Source organism: Rhododendron vialii, chromosome 7a (genome assembly GCF_030253575.1).
Source record: "Rhododendron vialii isolate Sample 1 chromosome 7a, ASM3025357v1".
Classification (NCBI taxonomy): domain Eukaryota; kingdom Viridiplantae; phylum Streptophyta; class Magnoliopsida; order Ericales; family Ericaceae; genus Rhododendron; species Rhododendron vialii.
This window is the reverse complement of record NC_080563.1, coordinates 38,292,111-38,315,853: the sequence shown is the minus strand read 5'-3', so window position 1 is coordinate 38,315,853 and position 23,743 is coordinate 38,292,111. Positions and strand designations below refer to the sequence as shown.

General features: G+C 38.9%; 1 protein-coding gene and 2 long non-coding RNA genes across 3 annotated transcripts; 2 read left to right on the top strand and 1 right to left on the bottom strand.

The window, feature by feature from the left end:
- The first annotated feature begins 132 nt into the window (after positions 1-132).
- On the top strand, positions 133-2,278 carry LOC131333494 (uncharacterized). The gene is made up of 4 exons (XR_009201818.1): positions 133-286; positions 893-1,120; positions 1,296-2,107; positions 2,144-2,278. It is a non-coding gene; the product is annotated as an uncharacterized LOC131333494 (long non-coding RNA).
- On the bottom strand, positions 633-2,287 carry LOC131333493 (expansin-A20). Its single transcript, XM_058368041.1, has 3 exons — positions 2,152-2,287; positions 1,247-1,565; positions 633-1,156 (listed from the first exon to the last, which is right to left on the bottom strand). The coding sequence occupies exons 1-3, from the start codon at positions 2,282-2,284 to the stop codon at positions 853-855; spliced, it is 756 nt and encodes a 251-aa protein (XP_058224024.1). The 5' UTR covers positions 2,285-2,287; the 3' UTR covers positions 633-852.
- Positions 2,288-5,227: 2,940 nt separating this feature from the next.
- On the top strand, positions 5,228-7,160 carry LOC131334132 (uncharacterized). Its single transcript, XR_009202057.1, has 3 exons — positions 5,228-5,465; positions 6,388-6,516; positions 6,824-7,160. It is a non-coding gene; the product is annotated as an uncharacterized LOC131334132 (long non-coding RNA).
- The last annotated feature ends 16,583 nt before the right edge of the window (positions 7,161-23,743 follow it).

Below are 23,743 nucleotides of genomic sequence, written 5' to 3'. Positions count from 1 at the left end.
AGATTTGGTATATGTTTTAGGCTGTTGATTTTGCCACTCCCTTTTTTGTTAACGCCACTCCTCTGCAAGTGTATTTTTGATGCAAAAATACACTTGCAAATGAGTGACATTAACAAAAAAGGGTGTGTCAAAATCATTTCCCATGTTTTAAGAGTATTTTATATTTGAGCACTTGCCTTTGTTCCAGGGTACGGCTTCTGTGCTACTTGCTGGGCTCATTGCGGCTCTGAAATTGGTCGGTGGAACCTTAGCTGACCACTCATTCTTATTCCTCGGTACCGGAGAGGTATGCTGTTTTCATCCCCAGCCTCAGGAGATTTCTAATACAGATACGTATATGTGTATGTCCACAGAAAATTTAGTGCATATTAGCCCTTCCATTATATGCATATCAGACTCTTAGACTGGAGCGAAGCTGGAAAATAGAATAAATTTATATACTCTTGGTTTGTTATCGAATTAGGAATTTTTGTTGCCTCTTAGCTGTTGGTTATATGTGCAATTCATCATTTCCCGATATAGTCTGCAGCAGTTCACATCAGTTTTCATCTTTTTTTCTGGAAGAGAATATTCCATGTAAACATATCTGAATTTGACTCCGCATGTTTACTCTATATATATTGCTACTTGTATTTTGCAAAAAAGAAACATCAAGGCTCTTCTTTAAGCCGGATGAATAACTTGAGGTCTTTCTCAAATATTCTCATCGTCTTGTAACGATGATGTTAACCCCAAGGATATGCCTGGGTAAGTGAATGACTACAAGGTGATATCTTCCACGTGGGTAGACATTTCTTGTTCGATTAACCGCCTGACTTGTAAAAGTATACTACCTAAAATATCTGTCTGATACTAGAACTGTTTTCCTTGAAATGTCTGACCAAATCTCCAGGTTGGTGGAGCAACATTGTAGGAGGTTACTGTTCTTCCAGTGCTGGTGGTGACCTCAAACGAGAGAGGCTGTCCGGAGAGGTTGAGATTGCACTGCCAATTCTGTCCCCAGTTCCTTCCCATGGGTATCCACCCTGTCTTGGATCCCTTCACTTTGACTCCAACGACTTCCCCATCCGATCCTACATTGGTGATGAGGACTTGATAGTAGAATGATGTCCCGTAAACGGTAAACCTTATTGCCCCACTTCTCTCACACTTAACCCTGCTCAATTGAGGATCAACATGAATTCATTTTCCCTCTGTTGCATGTTATTTCTGGACAAACAAATGAGTGAGTTATTAATGTTGTTACCTCCTGTACTGGACCGGAACTATGTCAGCTCTTTTCTCTGCGATTTCAGCAAAGGCAGCTTTCGACATTTCAAAGTGTGCGCGGGGGAAATTGCACCACCCACCATAATCAGCCGGAAGCCCGTAATTCGGGGGACAGAAATCGGTGGCAGTAAGAGTTACGGATGGGCTTCCCTGTAGGCACCACAGGATATGGTCGACGCACCTCACCTCGAAGCAACTCCCGCAGGTGCTCCCTCTGTTGAACAACATACTACTTAGCCCTGCGCTGTACTTTCCGTAGCTGCTCCTGTGAAGGTCGCCGTACCCACAAGCTCCTTCTGCAATATGTGTAACCAGTAAGTAATTCTTCATACAGCAAGGTATTGAGAGAAAACATGTCAAGTGACGTCCCACATCGCTTGGTACCAAAGTAATATGAAGCATATAAGCGAAGTTTCACATCACGGTCTTGGGTAGAACTCAACCCCAAAAGCTAGCTATTGAAGTGAGGGTCCCATTACACTTATATTATTCATATTACGTTGGTACCCAAGCATGTGGGACTTTGCTTTACACTTTCCCTCACACCCAGCGTGCTTACTTGGCAGCACCTGCGCGTGCAAGCCAGGAATACGCACCATACCCATCCATGGCATACCCGGCTCTAATACCATGTTACATGATCTTGGGTAGAACTCAATTCTAAAAACTAGCTATTGAAGTGAGGTTGCCCTCGCCCCTCACGCTTATATTCTTCACATGACTTTGGTACCCAAGCGATATAGGACTTCGATTCACAGATGTGTGAGTGCGCGCGCTAGTAGTATTTGGGACAATTTCACAAATGTGAGAGACTATTAAGTAGGTGCCAAGGAAGGAAGTAGTCTAGTAGCTGATCAAAAAAAAAAAGTAGTAGTATAGTACCTATGATGATAGAGCCTTCGGTTTCTTTGGAGTACGTTGCGGTGGCGGACTTCCATTCATCATCTTGGGCAGCGGCATTGCATCCATGAAGTAAAATCAAACAGATCACAGTGGCCTGAAAGGCGGCACCCATCTGAGGTCTGATAAAAAAGCTCTCTTTGAAGTCGTTCTTAAACTGGAAGAGGTTCTTCTATTGCTCCTCTCGTTCTTTCTATTTTGTTACTATCTACTTTCCTCTCTATTCTAGTGGGAAAAGGAAAGCTTTGAGTCAAAAAGAGATTGGCGCCTGCATTTGGCTTCATTGCAGGAGAGAGAGAGAGAGAGAGAGAGAGAGAGAGAGAGACTAGTGTTGGTGGTGGCAGACAGGGATAAACATAGAGCCTTAAATATAGGAATCCAAGGGGCTCTGCTTTGAGGATCCAAAAAAAAAAGGGGGGCTCTGCTTTTAATAAGTGTGTAGAAAGAAAAGGGACTTCTTTTTTTCTTTTTTTTTAACTTTTTTTTTTTACTACAATGCTACAACCACACCAAAATTTATGCACCCAAACTTACATCCACTCACAAAATTCAAGGGTTCCACATGCAATAGGAATGTGCAGTGTGCATAATCAGAAACAAAGCAAAAATAAACAAAACCCAAAAACACATTATAAAAAGAGTAAGCTAAATATAGATTCTATTCTTTAGCATGTACTCCTTCATTAGAATAGATGTTTTATGTTCTCGTCCTGAAATTTGAAAAAACGCAGTAATACATTTATTCAAAGACAACTCGTTTGTCTATAATGAATGATGATGTGACGGATGAGAACATATGTAGGGAGTGGTTTTAGGACCGTGATTTAATTGATTCTTATAAAAATTTGTGTACTTCAAAGGAGAACAACCATAATTAGACTTTAACCAAACAAAGAAAAGGATGGAAAATTGTACGCAATCTACGCCAGGGGCTGTGCCTTTTTCCCGATAATGATTAATTGCACGTTTGTGGCAATCCACCAAATAATTGAGTGCTTCTTAATATTACATCCTCCTATATCTATGGCCAATCTATAGATAATAGGTAGAAATAGATTTGAACTCCGCACCCATGCCATGCACGGGATCAAGACGGATGCTATGTATGTCCAACTGGGAGCAAGGATCCTGTAGTGAGCAATTCGAGCCGTTCATGTCGATAATCAATGGTTTAGATATGAACCATTAATTGGGGAAGCGGACGGTCCGGATGATCACTACACCCATGTAGTGAGCAAGTCACTACAGGGTCCCAGAGTCATGTCCAGCTTGGGTTAGTAACATGAACTCTTTTCGTGGTGGCTACTTTGTGGTGTTAGTGATGAACTAAAAAGTTGGATAATTAAATATTCATTGTATGAGCAGAAGCAAGGAAAACACAAAAAGAAAATGTGTTAGCTAGATGACTAGCACAAGACTCATTTTCTTTCTAATTTTTATGCTCTTCCCGCTAGATGACTAGCACTGAGTTTTTCATATACCATTTGTCAAGATAAAGAGTATTTTGTGAAATGGCAACATCGTGTGGCACACTGACACCGTGAATTACCGATCCATCCATGTTTACTCATGTTGGCACTGCCGGCTCGGCTTGGACCCGACTCACGCACATGCTGCCAAACATAAATGGATCGATCGGTGATGCAATATGGCAGTGACACGATTTCACAAAATTCATTGTCCAAGGCCAATCTCCACTTTGCCAGTCTTCCACTAGATACAACTAATCAGATCTAAGGTGCTTGAGAATTAGTAACCAATAACGACATATATATACGCTATTATTGTTCGGAAAATTTCCAATCGTATGCTTTTTTACAGTTAGGATTGGCAAATGACACACGAAAACTTTAAAAAGCAGTACTCAAGACTTGTAAGAGAACTGTGTAGAATGATTTGGGTAATTCGAAATGGAAAAAGGACATAATGGCTGAGGTTTCACTCTCAAAGGGTCTCAAACTCAATTGCGGGGCCCTGACCTCAAATCAATAACACTGACCACAAATTCTGGAGTGCATCTAAAATAGTATACTTCGAAAATCATTACCCTAAATTCAACTCATAAATAAGTCTAATGTGGATGATCTAACTTGCCAAACCGAACTTCAACGGTCTATTATCAGTCCCCATTATTGAGGGGGGAAAAGGCTTAATTAAAACACCCTCTCAATTATTACGTTTTTTTGTAACATCACCCCCTCAATTTAAAAATTAGCCAACATGCTCCCCCTCAACTATCAAAACTAAGCAACATGACCCCTATGGGCGTAGTGATAGAGAGGGAGAGAGAAGAGAGATGTGCGTGTGAGAGATGACAGACAGTCAGACACGTAAAACTGCCCTAATTTTACATTAACGGAATATTTGTCTTTTGCCCCTATTCTATCCAAAAAATTAACAGAAGTGGAGAGAAGGGGTGAAGTTGCTTAGTTTTGATAGATGAGGGGGTCATGTATGCTAGTTTTTTAGTTGAGAAAGTGATATTGCAAAAACGTAATAGTTGAGGGTGTGTTTTTGAAATTAAGCCAAAAAAAAAAGAAGGGAAAAAAAGAAGGGCGCCGCTATTCGCAGCCCTTTATTTTCTCCCGTAGCCCATTACATTTCGGTAAATGGTTGTTGAAAATCATAAATAGCATTTCGGTAAATTTCTGTTGAAAACAAGATTATATTTCGATAACTACATGTCGAAAATATGTTCAACTTTCGGTAAACAACTGCCGAACATGCATTTTCGGTAAACATCTGTTGAAAAAAATATTATATTTCGGTAATTGGATGCTAAAAATATATCTCAATTTCGGTAACTAACTGTCGAGTATAATTAGAAATTTTTAACGGGCTATGGGAGTAAATAGAGGGCTGCGAATAGCAGCGCCCAAAAAGAAAACACGTTTGTCCCACTAAGGACGAATCCAATGATACATCCACATGGCAGGGTACAAGTCCTAAGTTGTCTTCGACCAATCGTCTCTCCGACACGTGGCGACAAAAGGCCAAAAAAAAAAAGAATCCGAAAATCACGTCGAAAAAAATCAACGAGACCAGCGAACGTTGGACCTGGACACGGTCCCCAACCGTCGGGAATGACCCGTGGCATCGCACGACTCGTCGGTTTCTCTTTAAGAAAGAGATTGGAGATTTTGGCCAGCCATCACTCATCAGAATATCAGATTCCAGTGTGACCACCAGACCACAGCTCACCCCCTCCAGGCAGCCGGCGGACATCGGTTTTAGAGAGAGAAACTGAGTGAAAATCTGCTGCTACTCGCCAAGTTCGTTGCTCTCTGCTCCGTCAGGTCTCTCTCTCTCTCTCTCTCTCTCTCTCTCTCTCTCTCTCTCTCTCGCAATGCATAAACAAACAACATTCGATTGAAGTTTTGTTTTCCAAATTTAAGTATGAAACACAATTTTCAGACATAATTTGGATTAACAATTGCGTTCGGAACCGTTCGATAAATACGTGAGTTCGCCTAACTTCTATCCTCTGTCAGCCCCTCTCTCTCTCTCTATCTCCCTGTCTCTCTTCTTTTGGCAATGCATAAAACAAACAACATTTGAACTAACTTTTATTTTTCAACTATCGGACATAATTCGGATGCATATCGGTGAGCTTCGGACACAATTGTGACCGTAGTTGTTTTTTAAATTTGTGTCCTTTTCTTTTCATTTTCTTTCCTCATATTTGTTGCCCGTTTTTTCAGTCAAATGTTGGAATTTTTATTTATTTTTATCAACAACAAATTTCATTCCAAGAAGCCTAATGGCACTCATATGAAATAATCATAATAGTTGGTAAGAGCTAAATCTACTGAAAACTAGAAAACGAGCAAAACCACAAATGGACATACAAGCTCAAAAACGCATTATTGATTCTCAAAAACGCATTACTGATTCTAAATTTCTTATCATCTGAGACTAAAAAAAAGATTTCTTAATTAACAAACCTTTCTTATTAAATCTTCGGATTGAGATTTTGTCATAGTCATAGTCTCGAGTGCAGAAAATTCAAAATGTAAACCAAAATAAGCTAAAAGAAACAAAAAAGGTTCATAGTTATTCAACAACTTATTTTAAAAATTAGGTTCGTACGTAGTTTTGTTCTTTTTCCCATCGAAACGATTTGAATTACAAAATTCTTTTCACCACAAACATCAAAGAAATAGCTAAAGGAATGTTTCGATAGCATCGTCGCTTCATATTATGATTCAATTTGCTCAGGGTCTGAAGCCACAACGGTTGCAGCCGGTGGGGGTGGTTTTTTCGCGATGAGGTGGTGGCGCAAGATGGTGGTTCCTATGCGGAGAATTTGGATCGTTGTCGCCAAGGGTGTTGGGATTCGCAAAACTGGTAAGGATGGATTTTCTGATTTGCCTCTCAATTTTGTGGATACAAGTTCGTTGTTTTCTGTTGACTGTGGAAATGGCTAATGCTCGTATGCGGAAATGGATTTGTCCAATTGAAAGTAAAATATATGGGTTACGCATTAACCCCGTTTGTCAAAAAAATTTAGTTTCGCCCGTATTTGTAAACGCGTGACAATGTGGCATTGTTCAATTTGTGTTAACAACGTCTCCCTAGCTATACTTAAGATCTCGCAGATACTCCACTTTTACGTCTAATTCGACCAATCAAACGTGTCTATACACTCCTGTAGGACTAGTGAAGCTTCGGCAAGAAGTGAGGACTTGCGAGTACCAGGATGTCCATGTGCTATGGGAAATGCTGAATAGAAATGAAACAGAGCTAGCTGGTTCCAAAACCAAGAACAGACAATTCTGGAGCATCTCCGATTGGGCAAGGCGGCGCACTCCGTATCTTTCTCGCAGCTTCTGATCATTATGTTTGATCCTCAATTTGTGCCCCCTTTTTGTGTATTACAATCTTTCATTTGCTGTGAAGACCGAAGAGAATAACAACAGAGAAGCTCCTGCATGAAGTGGTTGCTTTGATTTCGTACTAAATCTACCATCTGTATAATTCTTTTGTTTTTATTCAGCTTCGCGTCGTGGGTAAGTTGTTGGTGTTGTGGGTAAGTCTTTGGAAATTTGCACTTAGGCTCCGTTTGTTTGGGCGTAAAATGTTTTCCGGTAAAATGTTTTACCTATTTTTCGGTGTTTGGTTGTGTAAAAAATTAGGAAAACATTTTACATGTAAAATATTTTCCATCAATTAGATAAAAATGACTTACCCTTAAATCTTCCGTAAGTTATTTTCCGAAATGAACCTACTGTCTTCTACTGTAATTCTCACTGCTCAGTTTCCTCGATCGTCAGTCCTAACCCACGTTTAATTCCAATATTCCAGGATCTCTCCACCGTTTGAGTCTCTTTCACTCTCTTTACACTATTTTGTTAATTTTTTAAAATATTTTCATGTGCCAACCAAACACTGGAAAATAAAAGCTTGAAAGATTGTTTTCTGAAAAAAAACATTTTACATGGAAAATATTTTACATTGTAAAGCATTTTACATCGAAACAAATGGAGCCTTAATTTGTATGAAAATTGAAAAGAAACTTTACGTGAATAGAGATTTGTGAAAATAGATGTATTCTAAATTCTACATACTTCGAGGGCCTTCTGTACCCAGGTGCTTTTAAAATGGGTTTCATCCTAAGCTAAAAAATATAATCTGAAGGGAAAATGACGGCTAAAGACGTGTTTTGATAATTAATACCCGACAAAGATTTGAAAGCAGGGCTCACAACTTTGAATCCTACTTCCAAATTATCGCTATTGAAGTTTCTCAGTTTGAATCCTTAGTATTTCCAAATGCTCTTCTATTCCATACCTGAATTAGAGCCTCATCTTGACTTTAGGGCCCGTTTGGATGCGGAAAAAAAATTAGGAGTATTAGTTAATAAGGGGATAAGATAGTAGGAGGTATTAGTTAATAAGGGATGACCCACATTGATGTGATGTTTATGGAGGGAAAATTAAATAGTAGGTTGTTTGAATGATGTATTAAAGAAGAGTGATTAAATAATACTTAGTTTGGATGGAGGATTAATAGGGGTTATAAGGAATGATGGATAATATAAAAAGCTATCAAATGACCATTTTACCCTTGTGCAGTCCCTAAATTAATTATGTATTACGTTTTATATGTAATTGCAAATTTAATTATTCTTTCACAACTTAAGCCGTAATATTTTTTCTACTAACAAATTAACGAATTTAGTATTATTATTAAATAATTTTTTTTATAAAATTTAGGTTTTAAAAAAAAAATTAAGTGTTATAAATTTCAATCCGTTTAAACAGGTGGAAAGACTTTAGTTTTTTGATCATTTTATTCTAAATTGTCATAATTAAATTTTGACTCTAGGGCTCTCGTTGATTAACCCTAAGAAAGTTGTAGAATCAAATATCTCTTAGGGCTAATCAACGAAAGTCATAGAGTCAAAATTTAACTATGATCATTTAGAATAAAATGATCAAAAAACTAAATTTTGGATTGAAATTTTTGAGTTAAAATATAAAAACATGTGATTGAATGAGTTATTTTAAAGATGAGTGAGTCCCTATATCTGTGAGTCGGCAGAAAGGAAAAAAAAAAATCACGAATTTTACTGCGCGTGTCAGCAAGTGGGACAAAAAGTTCTGTCCCAACTTCATCTCTCTCCCTCTCTCTCTCTCTCCAACTTCATCTCCATTTTTACTGTACACTATATGGTTGTAGTCAGACTTTAAAGTAGAATAGATAGATTTTCGGTCTTTGTCAGCACTTGTTGGTCCCCACAACTTTTTTGCATTCAAAATTTCATTATGAAATAAAAACTCAAAAAGCCCAACCGAACACAGTGTTTGAACCAAACAATCTTTCCACCGGTTCAAACGGATTGAAATTTGGAACACTTAATTTTTCAACCTCTTTAGACAGTTTATATATTAAAAAATATAGTTAAAAAATTAAGTATTCCAAATTTCAATTCGTTTGAACTGGTGAAAAGATTTTAATTTTCTGATCAATTCATCCTAAATTATCATAATTAAATTTTGACCCTATGGCTCTCGTTGATTAGCCTTAAGAAAGTCGTAGAATTAAATATCTTTTACAGCTAATCAACGAGAGCCATAGAGTCAAAATTTAATTATGACCATTTAGGATAAAATGATCAGAAAACTTAGATCTTCGCACCGGTTCAAACGGATTAAAAATTGAAATATTTATTTTTTTACACCATTTATATATTAAAAAATATAATTAAAAATTAAGTGTTTCAATTTTCAATCTGTTTGAACCGGTGCGAAACTCTTATTTTTTTGATCATTTATCTTAAATGGTCATAATGAATTTTTGGCTTTAAAGTCTTTCAATGAGCACCCTAAGAGAGCCCGAAAATTAAATAAGAAGTCTTAAGATAGGTTTGATGAAAAATTATGATTTTGGGTAGAATAAAAAGTAAAAGTTGATTGAATGATGGATGGAAAAAGGGGGATAACGAGGGGTATTTTCGTCCACAAAACACACCTCCACAACTGGAATATTTTTGGGCTCATCAAGAGGAGCCCAAAATTTATACCGGACAATCACTACAATTGGGCAAAACGAAAAGGGGGTAAGAAATAATAGGGAAAGAAATTGGGTTTGCCAAACGGGGAAAACAGGTGGGTCCCTCCCCATATACCCCTGCTAATTTTTTCCCTCCTCTTTTCCCTTCATCCAAGCAGGGCCTTAGACTTAGAGGCCTCCTGTACCCGGTACAACAAGGCCTACTGTTCCTTCAAAATGGGCTTCATCCAGAGCTAAAAAATATGATCCAAATGCTCTTTTATTCCATACCTGAATTAGAGCCTCATCTTTTATCATTATTCAGATTTGCTTGCTTTGAATTCTTTATCATTAATGTTTGGTTTAAAGTCGAAGTATTCCATACCTGTATTAGAGAATGGAGTCTTGGAGAAGAAGTTTCTAGGTGCCGGGTGGGTACCACGACGTCGGCGATTTCAACGATCCGGATTTTCCGAGAGAGAAAAAGAAAGGAGAGAGTGGTGGGGTGAGGGGGGAGAGATGGAATAAATCTAAACTGTCCAAAACACGTTTGAACGGTTGAGATCGCCGACGGGTATCGCCATGAGGTACTCGCTTGACACCCAAAAATTCCTCGGAGCCTTGACTTTGGATGTAATATTCCGTATTTCCGTGATGCCATACCTGCATGTTCTTATTTCTTTATGGAGTATATTATGTTCTTGTCCGTTGCTCTAACCTCTCTGATGACAGTGGAGATTGGGCATGGGGGCATAAGATTAATTCAGTTTCGGTGAGTGTTGGATTTTGGGGTAGTTATGCACTTCATTTTCATAGGAGAGATTGCCATACTATGGTAGTTAGGATCATATGTTTCCACATTATATTATTGGACTATAGGCTGATAACAATAGTCAAATTATTTACGTTAAATGATATTTTAGTTGATATATGTGAGGAGAATGATTTACCTAGAAATCCGCGAGAATGGGTTTTAGTCTGTTCAGTTTAGCGAAAACATGACAATGACATTTCAGCCACTACTTTAGCGGTGTTCATGATACGTATTTTTGGAATATTTTGAGTTTGGATCATAATTTTCTAATTTTTTCGGTTCCTCTCATTTAGACGAATTGTAATCCACAACAATTTAACTGAAAACTAAGAAAATATAATTTTTTATGAATAAAGACAATTTATAAGCCAAGTTACCAAAAATAAATAAAAAAGTTGGTTATTAAGCCAAACAACATGGTTGGAGATTTGAATAGTTATTTTCTTATTGGTTAAGTCTTAATGTCAATCCTTATTTTGTGTCATCGCTCTCAATTTTTATTCTCATAAATTTAGTAATTTAAAATATTTTCAAAAGTCGTTTTCATGCTCGCGGATCCTTTTAGTAATTTAAAATATTTTCAAAAGTCGTTTTCATGCTCGCGGATCCGCTATTGCTCATACATGCGGATTATGTGACTATTGATAAATCAAACATGCAGTACATGAAAGTAATGGAAGATTATTTACTCCATTGATAAATTTGGTAAAAAACCGCAGTTTTTATTAAACACAATTTATTACTCTCGTCCCTCAAAAATGGATGATTAAACTTGTTTTCAAAAACAGTTTTGCAAGCCAAGTGGTTGTTTGAAAACAATAAGTGCTACTCTATGAAGTCACAAGTTTTATTATCACAGAGGCCAAGCATTTCAAATTTTGGGGCCACTAGGGGTTATGCCCGGTCGTTACGTCTAGAGTTTTGAAATTAATCGGTTAAATTTTTTTTTCCAAAGCGCAATAAAATTGAGTTTTAAAACTATTTAGACTAAGCGGTTAGTTGCAGGGGATCTCAACACCCATAACTCAGGTCAACCAGTTTTACTCTTTAATTACTTGGTTTTAGATACGCGTCAACAATCTCCCAAATCGAAAGATTTATCATTAAAACCATTTTACTAGAAAGGGAGTCGAAATACCAAGCGAATTCTAATATTCATCTAGTAAATGCAAGAGATGACATAACTCTAAGCATCGTGCGTGGCAAGGGGTTAATATTTTTCATTTTACCGCCACTCCAAGTTTAAAGAATCTCAGAACCGCTTGTGTCGTGCCCGAAAACCAGTCCCCTGTTCTGCCCACATTAAGAAGGGCTCGCATTTCCCCACAAACTCCCGCATTCATTTCGCCACATTCCCCACTGTTTCTGCTACTCAAAACAAAAACCCACATTAAACCCATATATTTATACACCAATCCAACACCAAATATATATCAAAATACTCCTACTGTTTGTCTATATTCCGGTATGGGCTATCTCCAGATTTTCAGGTCGACTTTGGCGTACTGAAATCACCTGAAAATCTAAGTGTGACGAAAGGCCGGTGATTTCTTTCTCGTTTTAAAGTATATTTTTTTTCCCATTCCCTGAGGGAAATCTGAAATGGGTTGAGTTATTTAAGCAGGTTTTTGTGAGGTTGTAAAGGGCATAGATCTGTTCAGAGGCGTATTCTGTTACATATAGAGATTTTGGTGGGTTGAAGAGATAGTTTAGTTTGGTTAATTGTAGGTATCTATTGGGATTATGAAGGGTGGTTTTGCGTTTTGGGTGGCTGGGACAGCTTTGGTGTTGCTTAGTTTCTCCATTGGTGGAAGCTCCTCCTCTGTTACTACTGGTAAACTTCTATGGCTCTGTTTTTTTCTGAAAATTTAATTTTATGGTGGTTACATGATTTGTGTTACTCCATGGTTGTTTGGTTGTGATAATTTTATGGTTGTTAAAAACCTACGATATGGATACGGGTACGTACCCTTTGATTCGCAACGTCCCTTTCCGAAGACGACTTCTTTTTAATTATAGGAATCCAACAATACGGTAACGTGCCTTACGCTATATTCTTCTATCCCGATTCGGTATGTATCCTGCGATTACTTATTGAAAAAATTCATACCGGTATTTTAAGAAGTAGAACCCCAAATGCGTAGTAAATTGTTTGATCAAATTATTGCGACGTTTAAACCATTCGAAGAAAGCCAAAACTCAATCCATTAGAGCTCAATAGAAGAAGGAACATATTTCGATCATGTTTTCAATGAATTAGCTAAGGGTTCTTTCCTTGACCAAGGCACCCGAAAGCCTATATGTGATATACCTCACTTTGGAGACTTTGGAAATTTTCTTAAAAAACATAATTTTTGATATATAAAACACTTACTTTTCATATGTGCAACAAACTTTTAGACTGTAATTAGGTAAAACTAACATTTAATTGTATATCAGCTTATTTTACGTTAAGATTCATAAAATGAAAAAACAATACTCGATCGTATCCCGATACGAAAACACCAGTAATTTTGGGTAGTTGGGTTTCTTGTGATATTGCTTCATTTGAGTTAATTGTTCTATGAGCGCATATTTGTTTGATAAGATTAATAGTCATCGGATTAATAATATCAAACGGATTCCAGTATTGTATATCACACTTTTTGAGATTATATATCTAACTGACGTTTAATCTTGAGTTGTAGAAATTATTTTTTGCGGATAAAAAATATAATCTTGGAGTTGTAAATATTTTGAGCAAAGCTGGACATTTTCTCACCTTGGATATATGGTCCAATCTCATGCTCATATCGGGTCAAACAAACTGTTCCCTGTAGTTTATAAACAGAAGTTGCACCCGCAACACAGCATATCAGCTGCAACACATCGGTTTTTTGCTACTCTTGTATACCGGAGAGACTAAAAAGTCGCATGCAAATCGACCAATTCCTGCTACATATGGGCTCGTATGCAATTCTCAGTCCGCTTTATGCCCGTTAGGCCAGTGGTTTAAGCTCTTCCTTAATGTTTTTATCACCTAAAATGATTTTGAAAAATTCGCGTATGCTCGTATCGTTTGTTACTGTTCCACGTATCTAAGTTTTAAGTCTATCTGCTTTTGTACCAACAGTCCTTAATATCACCTTAATCGAACTCCATGTATAGCCGGAAAGGGAAAAACAAACTTGATCTACTTAATTCAGAGTGCTCAACAATAGATATACCAAGGATTGCGAAAGCCACGAGTCTGCCCCATTGTTGGCGAGTGCCATGAGTCCTATCTTGGTTCTTTTTAGCCTTCATGCACCTCGTAGGACCTCAACCTGCCTACTTGGGTCTTGTACCGGAGCTTTTGAATCACTTTCAGAGGGAGTTTGAGGAATGGCAGACCTCGAATCCAAACGATTTCTCGTTTTTGTTCTCCATTCCCCAAGAAAATCAAAACAGGAAGTAGAAATCCGTATTAGGCACGATGTTTGAATGAAGGCTTTTCGGATTTCTTCTGTTATGTTGAGAAATTGCTTCATTTGTGACAGTTGGTCTGTTGCTTATGGTAGCTTTCTCCATCATTTAACTTCAGACTCTAGTTCCAACTTTTGGTTTTTGATTGGATTCTCAATGAGACGTTTATCTCTCTTCGTTCCATATAATATTGCTTGCTAAAAAACTTATGTTTAACTCAACCAGATATGGCTTTTACTCGCCACGAGGATGATACGGGAGTCATGACAGGAAGCAGGAAGCTAAAGGTACACACAATGAACTGCATAGCTTTAGGGATATACGAGTCCGTTTGAACTTATGAAGCTAGTACAATGTTTCTTTCCAGATAACTTAGTACATGAATTTTTTTCTCTATTTCTGTTGTTTGGTACTATACGGAAACGAAAATCAAGGGAAAATGGAAAATTGTTTGCACTGTTAACGGAAATGAATTAATTTTGACTGAACTTTTTGCATGCGAACTTTTCCGGATCAGCGCTACTACCACCCCATCACTAGTACCCCTCAACCACAGCCACCATCACTGCTGCCTCCGGCCCCCACACAACCATCACCACCATTCCAAATATTTCTCCCTGGGAACAACATTTTCCGCCAAATCTAACGGACCCCAAAATTTAAGCAAGGTTTCTCCTTTTTATGACTCTGACGTGCTCTATTCGTCCTTTCTTTTCCCTCTTTTCCAATCACAGGAGATCGGTCACACTTCAAGCACCGATAAAAGTGATCAATCAGGAAGTGTAAATCTGGAAGACTATGAGCCTATCGATCCAGTTCCAAGTTCAATGACATCCATAAGACCTGGACCTATCCAGCATGGCACTCCTCTCATGCCTTACATCCCAAGGCCTTCACCACCTCCTGAGCACCCATAACTTGGTGGGTTTCCTTAGCCTATATCTGAATAACCTTTACCACTGTATTTTATATGCTTGAAACTTAAGATTGTAATAACTAATATCTACGCGGTTTGACATAATGTTTGAACCTTCTTGTGTTCTGTATCAAGTTACACTGCCAACTTATATACCCCTACTCCTGCTATCTATTTCTTTTGGTACATAAGAGTTCAATATTTTTCTCTTGAAATTTAGGCAGTATGGGAATATAGCTTTCAGGTTGTGAATTGTCAACTTCTTGTGTTATATTTATTTTGATTACTTGGTATTCGGCCCAATGAACCTACTAATCGGGAGATCGATCCAGCCGTCCACTATGTGGTGTCCCCATTAAAGCCGGCCCCCTATATGAACTCGCCTTGCCTACGTTACATGGGAACTTTCATACCCTAATGAATTATGTTTTGGTATGCACGTTCCGAAACATAGTACACTACTGTTTCAATACGGTAAATTTAGCGATCCAAAGCGATCCCACAAAGTTTTTTAGAAAAATCAACTTACTAAAGTAAAAATTTAGAGAGCATGGAATTTTGGTGGGAGAAAAATGTCAAATGCTCTTAAGACATGTTTTTTGTATGGATAATTTGATAAAACGTTATGATCTATAGGAGCCTATCCCTAGCGTACCACAACTTAGGTATGTGGGTGTACCACGTTCCCGTTCCTCGTACTGGTAAGACTCCTTTTTAGGTAAGATACTGCTCTCCATTGGAATCAATAGCACGCGGGTAGGAGTCGAACTCCAGACCAAATGCTTCTAGGCTCTTGGCTGCTAAACCAAATGACTACTATTCTGCCTTTTCTGATTTTCCATTGCCTTAGAACTGCTACATTTTCTCAATTTGCATCTTTTGATGAGTATGTCAGATCAACTTAAGAAAAAGCAAATGGCATTTCTTATGGATTAGCCCTAAACTGTCATAAGAGGCCATGGTATTAAGTGTTTGTGGTATTAGGGCCCGTATTGTTCCCTTTGGGTAGAACTCAACCCAAAAGCTAGGTATTGAAGTGAGGGTGCTCTCAAGCTTGTATACTTCATATTACTTTGGTACTCAGGCGATGTGGGACTTCGCTTCACACCCTTATTGTGAAGAAAGCTTATTGATCATATGAACTTCTCGTTGGAGAAATTGAGTTATACTTGCTATGAGAATACCTAGTTGAAAGAAATGCAACTTGCGTTTGATTCACTCCATATTATGCAAAAAAAAAAAGAAAAAAAAAGAGAGAGAGGTCATGGCAATAACACTAGATATCGTAGTTTGTTTAGTTGCGAGTCCAGAGAGTGCAAACCAACCTATGATCCATTCCTTGACAAATTATGTATTTTTGACTTTTATAGGCGTGTATAGGCTCTGTTTATTGATTGATCTCTTTTTCGTGTTGTCAGTTTTTGGCCTTTTTGTTCTTCGCTTTCTTGGTACATAAGTGGTGGTTCATCTTATTTTTATCTCTAAGACAATAGGGCACATCCAAACTCAAAATTACTGTATCTATCTTTCAAAGACCAATGGAGTTAAAAAGTGTCACGGTCTATGCATAACTCAAAGGAAATCTAGTTACCAAAAAAAAAAAAAAAAGGAAATCTGAATAGCGAAATATGTTTGCTACACGACCAATTAAACGTGTCTGACACGGGTTTTATCCCCTTATCCAACCGAGTGTCTTGAGAGATTTACAACGATCGATATTTGCGGATAATGCATTAGTCCAGATAATGTAGGTGAACATATTTGGGTAATGCTTACCTTTCATTTTGTCAACTGAAACAAATGCAAACCGAATTCATTGAGCTCTGGAGTTGTTGAGCATCCTTCCCCCTAGGGAGTATTGGAATGCTTCATGGGTTAACTTATCCTAAACAATGCAAATATTTCATAGTTTTTTGCCCCAACTTAGGTGAGCAGCCATCCTTATTGTGGGTATACTTAACATACACGTATGGGTGCACCTTTTGTAAGATAGGTATGGTTTAATGCTGGTATTTTGACCACATTCAGCTTTTAATGGGCTGAAGTGCGCATTATATGTTAGCTAGTTGAAGAAAATGAGAAGCCCATAATAATAATGCCATTAGTCATGGCATATCAACTTGTTTTTCTTTCGAATTGGATCCTCTCCGGTCCTTAGTTTGGACTGGATGGAACATTCCAAATATGGATGACCCATTGTTGCAAATAATGGTTCGGATTTGTTCGGATACTCGTACCGGCAAGAGCATCGGAGCAAGTCCGAACCATTGACTCTTACCGGTAAGAATATATGAGCAAAGCCAAACCATTATTATACCAATGTATGGTCCAAATTTGAACTGTCCCGTGCCATCCAAAACTTGGACCGTAGAGAATCCGAACCCTTTTCTTTTGTTTCTTTCTATCTGTTTTTCCCCCTTTAATGTGTCTCTTCCTAAAAGTTCACAGTTGGTGACCATCTCACAACTAAAGCAAGCGCAATTATAAATTGCACCTAACTGATTGACTTTAATCATGATGTGAAGATATCCTTCTCACTCAAGTTAATTTCATTGTCTATTTTGGTTCTCTCTTTGCCAGTGATTGCTAACCCTTCCTTTCATTAAAAACTTTCTGATAGTTACGGAAATCCAATCAATCCACATCTTGGGATCGCATCCCCTTCGTTCCAAGTTTTGGACTAGACGGGACATTTCAAATATGAACCGTTCATTTACCGTATCTGACCAAATCGATCAATGGAAGATCCAGATTTGGACTGTTCCGTCCAGTTCAAAACTTGGGCCGAAGAGAATCCGAACCCGCACATCTTACCCAGTTACATCTCTTTTATGGTTTCACTTCTTTTGGCTCATTCTCTTCCCTAATCTTTCAATGAAACGTGATCAAAGTTTTCTAAAAGTAGCTGATCCCTTTTCTCAGTCCCTGCCACCACACTCTTCCATTTGTGGGTTGCCAGTGGAGAAAGAAGAATCATGAAGTAATGGGACCATACATAAATCAATTCTCTTAAGCCTAAGAATCACTCAATGTGGGCTGCTTTAATCAAGTTTGGGACATTGTCGAGCTGTGGTTTGTTAATTTTTTTATAACTCGGTATCCTTCCAAATGGACCTTCTAATTCGGAGATCAATTTCACTGTTCAGTAGCGAGGGTCCCAATTAAATCCAGGGAAAATCCCGCTATTTATTGGCGCAATGCCGGTATTGATAGCAGGCAACACACCCATAAGAGTCGAACCCAAGATCAAAAGGTTTCCCGAGGCCTTTAGTCACCAAGTGGCAAGCATTCCGCCGACCCCTCGGTTTTGTGTTTTGTTTTGCTACTTCAACACCAGTAACTACTAGTATGAAGTGTTATCTAAGTGATGAAGCTGGCTGTAACTTAACCGTCATCTTTGTTAATAAAAGTAGGCTTAACTAAATTTCCTCCTGATTAAGTTATCAGCAAATTGACCTTTTTCTAGCCATAGAAGTTGTCAGCTTGGACCCACTTGCAGTTCTAGTTAACTTTTCTCCTATTTGTTAATTTGCATGTTTTAGCAGTTGATAGAATATAGATTTGGAGAAAGTAGGTCTAACCTTGCATCATATGATAAGCAGTAAATCTGTTGACACAGACTTTTGACACACAAATCGTGCACAGATCGCTGTGTGGGGCCCAAACGATCCGAGCCGTTCATTAAATGTAAAATATTTTTTCAAGAGCTCTCGCTAAAAATCAGCTCAATCCGATACCTATAAATACTCGATTCAACCATCTAACTTTTCATTGTCCTGAAATCTGAATAAAAACTTAGATGATTGGATCGAGCACTTATAGGTATCGGAATTAGCTGATTTTTTGCGAGGACCCTTGAAAAATGTATTACAATTAATGAATGGTTTGGATTGTTTGTGTGGGATCCGTAATGAGTCCCACACTGGATCTGTGCACGCAATCTGTGTATACATGTTGTGTGAGTAGCAACGTTGAATAATAAGTCAATTCCCCTTGGATGTTCTTTAGAGCAATAGGATGGCTAAAATGCATCTTTTGATTCAAGTGGGACCCGTTTATGAAATGATAGGTAGTGGTTAGTTTTTAATTAGCACCTTGAAGGGAGGATTTGAACTTTTGACCTTCTTTCTCCTGGTACCTAAGTGCACTCCGAATGCCGTTGGGCCAAAAGCCTCTTGCCGGTAGGTTAATATGTTGGGTTAGTTAGCACAACTACATATCCGTAAGCTCGAACCCTAAAGCTCCAACCACTTAAACTACACACTCAAGTGAGTGTTTGCCAAAACTTAGATTTTGGTAGCAGTTCAATTTTCAGAGTAAAATTCAAAAGAACCAAAAAAAGGTAACTTCTTAGAAGTAAGCTGCTTGATGCTAAACAATCATAATAGGAGCTGGAATGCACCAGAAATAACATGATAGAAGATGTTGTTAGCTCACCTTTAGAATTGGCCCTTGTAAAGTTGCAGAACTATAAGTGAATCTGAGACTTCAGTGCCTCTAAAGTTAAAGAGGGGTAGGCCCCTTTCGGTTATACCATATACAAGAAAGGTAAGGAGTGAAGAAAGAGGTAGGGATAGTGCCCTAGAAAGAGATACTATGGGCTTAGCTTGAAGTTTTTTATTTCTTGCCAATCAAACAGTACTTGTGCTCTAATGCTTAAACAGGGAAATTCTATGGTACTCCCCCTCCTGTGGTGTGACCAAAACATAACATGATACGGCTTTTCATGGCAAACGGTATATCATTTTGCGGTGAATGTTATGATGGGGGACACTGTAAAAAAAAATGATTTTGAATTTTATGCCATTTTGAAAAATGTTATTCGTGATGTAGTGAAAACTTTGCGTCTTCGTTTGGTAAACTGTATGCCATTTTATGGTGTCATTTTGTTCTGCCAGTTTGTGATTTTTTGTTACGTCTTCTTATGGTTCATATTATACTTTCTTATGGTGAAAACTAGGGGGATACGGTATCCCAGACAAGAGGGGATAGCTTAGCATTCCCCCTTAATTTGAGATTTTAGATGTAACAGAGTATTTGTACCCTATAAAGAGATGCTGGGGGCTTAGCTTGAAAACTTGTTTAATTTCTTGTCAATGAAACAGTTCTTATATTCTTCTACACTTCTACTTAAGAGATAGAGAAACAGTTCTTATATTCTTCTAGACTTCTACATAAAAGAGAGAGATATTCTGGCTTTTGCTTTCCTATTTTGTATCGTTTTCATTTTCGGCTCTGTTGTCATATTGATCAATACTTGTGATTTTGAATGTAACAGGAAAAACGTACGAACAGTTTTGAAAAACCAACATCGAGAATTTTTCAAAACAAATCTGCATTGCGTGAAGTGCGAAAAGATGTTTTTTGAATTCCGGAATTCTTGTGTTTTCACGAAACACTGATAAGGATACCGGGTGTTTTTGACAATTTTTCGTTGCGTTTTGTTTGGAAAACAAAGAAAACGAAGACAATAGTACCAAACAGATCTCAAGTTTTCTTATCCTTTAATTATGTCTTCTTGTTAGTTATCTTCTTCATTGTCTAAAGAAATGATTGCTCACTGATACGCACCTAAGATTGCTTGATCGTAGTGCTTAAGTCCGTTAGTTAGAAGTGCTTTTAGCTTTTATTGTCGTTTTTAGTCGATATTGCTCGTGAGGTAGTTTGTTTAGTGTTTCAGGCAAAACGCCCTTAAAAGGCGTGTTTTGGATGCAAAGTCAACCCCCAAGTTAATTCAAGACTCATCGCTCGGTGGAACTTGTGCCAAAGTGACCAAAGAACGAAGGCGAGGAGCATCGGGCAAGCCAACGGTCGTCGGGTGTCAAGTTTTGGAGGCTGGCCTGAAGACCAGAGATAAGCTCCCCGTATCGATACGGATTTTGGACCGTATCGATACGCGTTTGTTATCTTTCCAATCAGAGAGTCCCGTATCGATACGGCCATAATCTGTATCGATACGGGATTGTTACGGGAGATTGGCCTTTTCAGCTTAACGATGTGGTATCGATACTTTGCTTATTCTGTATCGATACGGAGAGCTTCCGACCAGATATTTTGCTACTTTTTGGACTTTCCATTTATGGAATACTTGCTACTTATAGTATGTTTTTTAGATATTTGAGGAGAGAGAAACCCATTGTGTATAAATAGGGGTCTCCTCTCTCCCCTTTGTTATCTAGTTAATTAAGAGCTTTTAATTTTCCTCCATTAATGGTCTTTCAAGCTTTTCTAGTGTAATTCCTTAAGAACTCAAGTAAGTAATTCTCGTTTGTTAATTTCTCGTTTATTAAAGTTGTTCCTACGGACTAGATCTTTTATAATATCAAGTTTGTTTTCGTTTTCATCGGTTAAAAGTCATGTCTCGTTTTTATGCTTTCTTTCATGCTTTAGCTATGTGTGAGTAGTTGATAGGCCAAGTCTCGAGGTAATCTTTCCCGATGACTTAGGTGGTTATTTGGTTCTCGAAACTTCGGGCTTAAAATCTTGGTTTTCGGAATTTCATTAATCTAGCCTTTTTGGTCTAAGCGAGGCGTGTTAACTCCTTGGTATGAAGTTTAGTCAAGCGGTCTTGGCAAGCGACATATTGAGGGCTCGTGGCCCCCTACGTGTTAGATACATTAGCAAAAATAGGTTGATTTAATTCCGGTTAATCACATCTTTTGATAAACGTAGTCATTAAAGCTAAATTCTCCGGGCGTGAGCACGCGGTCGTGGCTCTCGCCTGAGTTATATTGAGAACCGGTAACATCCTTTGTCAAGGGTTAGACGATCCCTAGACTTGCCTCCTTTTAGTTTATTAAGCGTTATCCTAGTCTTTTGCCTTGGCAATTTTCATCGTTTCAAAGCAAAACCAAGTTGGCCGTCTTAAACGCCACAATCCACCATATAAAATCTACATTCCGATTAAGCTACATTCGAATTCTCTGTGGGTACGATCCCGGACTTCCGGATATTATGCTACCGACGACCTAGCCCTACGCTTGGGGTATTCAACCTTATATTTGAAGGCGAGGTTTGAAGGCGAAGCATTTTTGGCGCCGTTGCCGGGGATTTCTTTTATAGCTTATTTGGAGGATCGACAAACCATTGTAAGTACTCCGTTTATTTTTCATTTGTGTACTTTGAGCTCGGCTTAGCGGATACCTCTAACCGAGCCACCAATTCGACTTGAGGTTTAACGAAGCTAGTCGAGCATCAATTGCCTTTTACCTTATTTTTATTGTTGCTTCTATAGCCGTGGTGGTGGCATAACCCCACGAGACTGTTTGTGAACGAGGCGGCAGCATAGCCCCTCTAGTCTGCTTTATTGGACTGTGCAGGTTGTATGCTCAATATCTATCGTAGCCCTTTATCGAATCGGTTACATCGATCTGCCTCTCGCGAGCTATCACCTCCATTAAGCCCAATGGCAGATCAACCAGCAGCTCGCACTTTGCGCGATTATTTAACGCCAGAAAGAGGTCCACATGTCTCCCCCATAGTCATTCCCACTTGCACTGCCGCCAATGCGTTTGCTTTCAAGCCAGAGTACCATCGGGTTATCCCAGAGTTTCGAGGGCGTGAATTGGAGGATCCTTATGCCCACATTCGGGAATTCGAAACTATCGTTAGCACCTTTGTGACCGGGCCGGGTCAGCTAGATCAAGCTCGCCTGAAGCTATTTCCCTTTTCGCTCAAGGACAAGGCTAAGCAGTGGTTCCATTCTTTGAAGGCCCGCTCCTTGCTCACATGGGGGGAAGTGCAAGATGTGTTCACCACTAAGTTCTTCCCGGTCAGCCGAACCAAGCTCCTCATGGATCAAATTCAGAATTTCAAGCAAAAAGATGGGGAGGTTTTCTACAAGTATTGGGAGCGTTACAAGGATTTGCTTGCAGCTGTCCCACACCACAATTTTCCCATGTATCTTGTGATCAACTATTTCTATTTGGGTTGTGATCGGGATTCTAAGCAGCTTTTGGATACTATGGGGAGCGGTGACTTTATGGGAAAGGACCCCGACGCCGCTTGGGAATTCTTAGATGCTTTGGCCGAAAGAGCTCAAACTTGGCAATACATTGATCCAGGTGACCAAGCTATGAGAAATCAAGGACCGGGAGGCTCCGGTAAGTTTTCAGTGAATGAGCATAACGGTCTTGAGACGCGGTTGGATGAGCTATCGTTAAAGTTGGACAGAATGAAGCTAGATTCGGTCCAAGCAAAAGAGAAGAAAGAAGCGACAGAAGTGAAAGAGGTGAAAGAGGTTCGCCAAGTGGAAGAAGTTTGTGTCATTTGCGAGACTACGGGTCATTCGACCGACAACTGTCATACCATCCCCACCCTTCGGCAACACTATAATCAGCTCCCAGAAGAAGTATGTGCACTGAATCAACGTTGGGATCCATATTCCAACACTTATAATCCGGGGTTGAGATCTAATCCAGCTTTCCGTTGGAATAACCAGAATGAGGCCGGCTCATCAACTTCTCAAGGTCCTCCTCCTTCTCAGAATCAAACATGGCGCCAATCTCAGTTTCAGGGTCAGCCACGTTTTCCTCCGGCACAATCTCAAGGCCCGCCAGGATTCATACCACCGAGCCAATTCCAAGGGCAAAATCAATTTCAGCAGCAACCAGCCCCACCTCCACGACGTTCTCTGGAGGATACTCTGAATGCATTCTGTCAAATGCAAACGACCACTAATGAGCAAACTACCCAGGCGATGAACGACATAAGGAATCAAGTGGGTAAATTAACAACGGCTATCGGTGTTTTGCAACAAGAGAAAGGAAAACTACCTACCCAACCTCAACCAAACCCTCAAGGCCAACACTTTGCACAAGGCTCTTCGGTGACTTTCCCCGAGCAAGCAAAGGCCATAATATCGTTGAGAAGTGGGAAGACGGTTGATAATGCTCAGGTGGAGCCGC

Coding starts and splice junctions, on each gene's coding strand:
- LOC131333493 (XM_058368041.1), bottom strand. CDS start 2,284: ATGGGTGCCGCCTTTCAGGCCACTGTGATCTGTTTGATTTTACTTCAT. Junction 1,566..2,151: donor CGAAGGCTCTATCATCATAG/GTACTATACTAC, acceptor CACATATTGCAG/AAGGAGCTTGTGGGTACGGC. Junction 1,157..1,246: donor GTTCCGGTCCAGTACAGGAG/GTAACAACATTA, acceptor TCAATTGAGCAG/GGTTAAGTGTGAGAGAAGTG.